The 5,360-nt window shown below is 41.8% G+C and overlaps 1 protein-coding gene across 1 annotated transcript; it reads left to right on the top strand.

The window, feature by feature from the left end:
• Positions 1 to 295: 295 nt before the first annotated feature.
• RFK (riboflavin kinase) lies at positions 296 to 4,797 on the top strand (the record flags this gene model as incomplete). Its single annotated transcript, XM_079705775.1, has 4 exons — positions 296 to 392; positions 1,325 to 1,476; positions 3,789 to 3,891; positions 4,667 to 4,797. The coding sequence occupies exons 1-4, from the start codon at positions 311 to 313 to the stop codon at positions 4,795 to 4,797; spliced, it is 468 nt and encodes a 155-aa protein (XP_079561901.1). The 5' UTR covers positions 296 to 310.
• Between the last annotated feature and the right edge of the window lie 563 nt (positions 4,798 to 5,360).

The raw sequence follows: 5,360 nt of genomic DNA, 5'->3' as shown, positions 1-5,360 counted from the left end.
CCGTCCCAAGCCGGCCCGCCCCCGCTCCGCTCCCCGCCCACAGCCGCACTTCCGCGGTCGCCGGCGTTCAGGAGCCCAGACCCAGCGTCTGAGTTGCCCGGCGCCGTCTGTTCGGTCAGTGGCGTGAGCGTCTCGCCGTGGCGTGTCGCCGCTCGGCCAGTTATACGCCCGTGCGCTCGCCCGGCCGGCCGGCCTGCGGAGCTCCCGCCCGCGTCCCCCGGCTGGTCCGGGGCGTCCGGGCACCGCCTTGACGGCGGCTCCGCCGGACGCGCATACTGGACCGCAGCCCGCACCCCGAGCGGACGGCGTCATGAGGCACCTGCCGTACTTCTGCCGCGGCCAGGTGGTGCGGGGCTTCGGTCGCGGCTCCAAGCAGCTGGGCATCCCTACAGGTGAGCGCGGGAGGGCGCGGAGTCCCCCACCCACGCTGGGCCGGGTCACCTGAGGGCGGGGACGTCAGCCGGGGGGCTCCGGGCCGGGTGGTGGGGCAACGGGCAGAGGTGACGTTCCCGTCCTCCCCGCTCCCGCTTTGTTGAGGCTGAGGACCTTTGGTCGGACTGATGGAGCGCGTCCTTGCCCGTGGCTCCGATCTCACCGGCTTGGGGGGTGGTGAGGGCAGGAAGCCGGAGCTGAGTTTCGGGAGCCCTCTTTCCCGCCTCGCTATCCAGCCGTGATAAATCCGCCAAGCGTGGCGCGCGTCTTTCTCTTTAGAAAATGTAATGTGGGCCCGATAGGCTAAATTCTTAAGCCAGCTGTAAGGTTTTCGTTCTTTAAATACGTTAGTAGGTTGTGTTCAAGTGATGACACAGGCAGATGAATGAGAACCAGGTATTTTTTTTTGGTCTGCATTAGTTTTAGTTGTCAGGTCCTGAAGGTATGCTTAATTTTTCCTTAAAAATACATTCCAGGGCTGCACCTAGACCTATTAAAGCAGTCTTTGAGCTTGGGACCTAGGCATGTATATTTCGAAAAATAGAGATCTTTTCAAGAGATGATGAACCTCCTTAAGAAGTACCAGGGCTAAAAAAAAAAAACCCAGCTGTTCATGTACCTGTTTTCTTCTACTGTGAGAGTTTACGATTTTTGGTACACTTACTATAACCTGGTAACTTATACATATACAATCTGGTACCTTTTTTCCTAACCAATACGTATGAAGAGGAGAAAGAAATCCTAGCCAGAGTATGAAATGATGGGATTAATAATTGTAGTTAGAGTCCTAGGAATCTTGTGAGGGTAATGATTTAGACTAGCCTTACATGTGAATTTTCCAAATATTGACTATGAAACTCTAAATATTAGCATATTTTCTTCTGTTGTTTAGCTAACTTTCCTGAACAAGTAGTAGATAATCTTCCAGCTGATGTATCCACTGGCATATATTATGGTTGGGCCAGTGTTGGAAGTGGAGACGTCCATAAGATGGTGGTGAGCATAGGATGGAACCCATACTACAAGAATACAAAAAAGTCCATGGTAAGAATTAAGAATTGTATTTCACTGTAAACAGAGAATGGGATGATGATTTAGAGTAATACACAGATAGAACTCATCAGTGGTGATCCCAACATAATCCAAATACGAGAATTTACTTGACAGATTTAAAAGTGAAGAGTTTAGTTACTATTTGAATGGAATAACTTTTCCATCCTTTTCACTTTCAAGATTATTTGTGTCTTTGGATCTAAAGTGAGTCTCTTATGAAGGGGGTATAGTTGGATCTTGTGTTTTTGAACCATTCTGCTAATCTCTGCCTTTTGATTGGAGAGTAATCCATTTACATTTAAAGTAATCACTGATAAGGAGAGATGTCTGATATTTTGCTATTTGTTTTTTGTATGCTTTATAGCTTTTTTGTCAGTTCCTCCATTACTGCCTTTTTTGTTTAGTTGACTTTTTTTTGTAGTGACACATTTTGATCCCTTTCTTATTTCCTTTTGTGTATTTTCTATAAATATTTTCTTTGTGGTTACCATGGGGACTGCATTTAACATCCTAAAGTTATAAAAATCTATTTTGAATTTATATGAACTTAATAGTATACCAGAACTCACAAATTACATCATTGTGTACCCAATAACATAGATTAATAAATTTTTATGCGTTTATCTTTTAAATCATGGAGAAAATAGAAAGTGGAATCACAAACCAAAACTACAATAATTAATTTTTATAACTGCCCATGTGTTTACCTTTATTAGAAATAAAAGTGAAATAAAGTTGAGTTCACCAGTTAATATAGGTCATTTACTCTTTATTGGTCACCCTGTTAAGGTAGAACTGCTTACGCCGTGGATGGTGCTTTCTGATAAAATTGCAAGGTGATGCTTTTTTTTCCTCTTTTTTTGCGGTACGCTGGCCTCTCACTGTTGTGGCCTCTCCCGTTGCGGAGCACAGGCTCCAGACGCGCAGGCCCAGCGGCCATGGCTCACGGGCCCAGCCGCTCCGCGGCATGTGGGATCTTCCCGGACCGGGATGAGAACCCATGTCCCCTGCATCAGCAGGCAGACTCTCAACCACTGCGCCACCAGGGAAGCCCTTTTTCCTCTTTTTAAACCCCTTTGAGGGTATACATAATTCTTCTGTTCTTATGAACAGAAAACCTACACAGCTTAAGTGCTTAATCTGCTAGATGTGGCTGAATCTTTGGGTCAGCTCAGGTATGTGGCACAAACAGTTATAGTTGATCTAAGTTTCATCCTCTTTGAAGAGTTTATAGAAAAGTGCTGGTATAAGCAATAGAAGTGGCCCAGAACTACTTAACATTGTGCTCAGTGTTCCTCTTATTTTTCAGGATTAAGGGTGTGTCGGAATAGATAAAGAAAATGAAAGAAGGCAAAATATTTTTCTCTGGACTGAGAGAGGAAATGAAGGGGAGGGGAGGCTATCCCATGACTAATTTTTGCTTATCAGCTACTCAGATAACAGAACTCTTACTGTAGAGCCAGTTAAGGAGTGCCTTGGAGGTCCTTCCATAGTTAGGAGAAACTCAGTTTTCCATTGGTAGGAGGTTCATACTTTTTACAGTTTTTCTTTTTCCTTTTCTTTGCTGATAACAGACATACATGATGTGCCTGATCAAGTCTTTATCCCTTTTTAAAAAATTGGATTGTCTGTCTTACTGACTTAAAGAAGTTCTTAATATATTCTGGATCCAATTCTTTTGTTGGAACTATGTATGACAAATGCCTTCTTCCACTGTGTTGCCTTTTTTTTTTTTTTAATTCGCTTAATGGAATGGTATCTTTTGAAGAAGAGTTTCTTTGCTCATTCCCTCTGCTGTATTTGCTCAGTTTTTTCACCTTGATAAGACCCTTAATTACTTTGGTGCATGTTAGCTTTTCCTAAAAACAGCAAATCGGGCTTCCCTGGTGGCGCAGTGGTTGAGAGTCCGCCTGCCGATGCAGGGGACACGGGTTCGTGCCCCGGTCTGGGAAGATCCCACATGCCGCGGAGCGGCTGGGCCCGTGAGCCATGGCCACTGAGCCTGCGCGTCCGGAGCCTGTGCTCCGCAATGGGAGAGGCCACAACAGTGAGAGGCCCGCATACCGCAAAAAAAAATAAATAAATAAATAAATAAATAAAAACAGCAAATTACACCAGATTTGTGGGATAGCATCTACCTTACTCAGTTATAATGGTACAAGGTCAAGAACGAGCAATGGAAGAATTCAGGAAATACTGCTCTTAGATTTTAACCTGTCTTTAAAATTTTAAGGAGGGTTGATTGTTTCATTTAAATTCCTCACCATAAAGCTAAATTCAATTTTAACATCTCTTGACTGTAGGAAACTCATATCATGCATACTTTCAAAGAGGACTTCTATGGGGAAATTCTCAACGTGGCCATTGTCGGCTACCTCAGACCAGAAAAGAACTTTGATTCTTTAGGTAAGTTCTTATTTAGATCTTCTTAAATATTACTGCAGCTACTTCTGCTGCTTCTCCTAATAGTAATCATGGCTAGACAGATAATATTTGAGCATTTAATATGCTAGGCACTGCTTTAAGAGCCTTACATGAATCAACTCACTTTATCCCCACAACACCCACATGAGGAATTATTTTGCCGATTTTGCAGATGAGGAAATTGGCCCAGAGAGGTTAAGTAATTTGCCCGGGGTAGCATAGTAAGTGATGGAGCCTAAATTCAAACCCAGCAGGCTGGCTCTCTCTCCAACAGTATGAAGTTAATGAAACCTTTATTTCCTTTTCATATTTTAAGGAACAAGTAAGAGTTAATACTGTGATGAATAATGATGCTTAGCGGTAGTTGAAGTGTAAGAAGCAGTAAATCGGAACATTTAAGACAAATGTCAAGTATCTTAGTGTAGTGTGATAGTTTTAATTCTAATGTAGAGTTTCTTTTACAAATGTAAATACTGAAGAGAATTGATAGTATTTGTTTCTTCCATTTAGTCTATGCCATGTACCTTTCTGCTAATGCCTTTCTCTAAGTAATTGCAAGAAGATTAGGGACATTTTTGTGTACTGTTGACTTTTACTTAAGTCTAGAAGAAAGGATGAAACAAACGTTATTGGGCATCTACCCTGTGCCAGGAGCACTGCCAGCCTATGAGATTTTAGGTGAAGCTGAGCAAAGGAGTTGTAAAAAAAGCACAGCAGCAGTTTTTCGTTCTCTTTACCTGGTGTATTCCCTCCACAGAGTCACTTATTTCAGCCATTCAAGGTGATATTGAGGAAGCTAAGAAACGACTAGATTTACCAGAACATTTGAAACTCAAAGAAGACAATTTCTTCCAGGTTCCTAAAAGCAAAATAATGAATGGCCACTGAAGGAAAAGCATCTTATTTATTCATTCACTGTTTTCTAATATTTCACTGCTCATAACTCTACAGTCTCATCTTGGTTGTATTTTAAAAATCAAACATTTTCCTACAGCTGTGAATTAAACAGTACAATGTAGTTACCATATTATGTTCCAACTGTTCAATTAAACCCATCATGTTACAGTACTACAAAGGTTCATTTTAAAAATCAAGATTCTTTTTTATGTAATATGTTGATTAAAATGTACCATAGAAAGGTCTTAAGTGTTTTATAATGGAAATGAAATATATATAAATATGGGTAACAGGCAAGTCACTGGTGTGAGATGAGAGCTATTAATTCTCATGGTAAAATTCTAGCATGCATGTACCTGTATAGCATGCTCTGCTAATCAGAAGGCTCATAAAAATAACTATATTAAGCAGAGGTTTGACAGTTTATTACAAACCTAAGGGGAAAAATCCAGACTTCATAATTTTGATATTTTGTGCATTTATATATTATTACAGACATGAAGACTTATGAAATTTCATTTTAGTTAGTCATTTCCTTTAAGGGCTCAAATCAT

The sequence above is a fragment of the Hyperoodon ampullatus genome (genome assembly GCF_949752795.1).
Source record: "Hyperoodon ampullatus genome assembly, chromosome: 6".
NCBI lineage: Eukaryota > Metazoa > Chordata > Mammalia > Artiodactyla > Ziphiidae > Hyperoodon > Hyperoodon ampullatus.
Note: the sequence above shows the minus strand (reverse complement) of the source record. Positions and strands in the feature narration are given on the sequence as shown.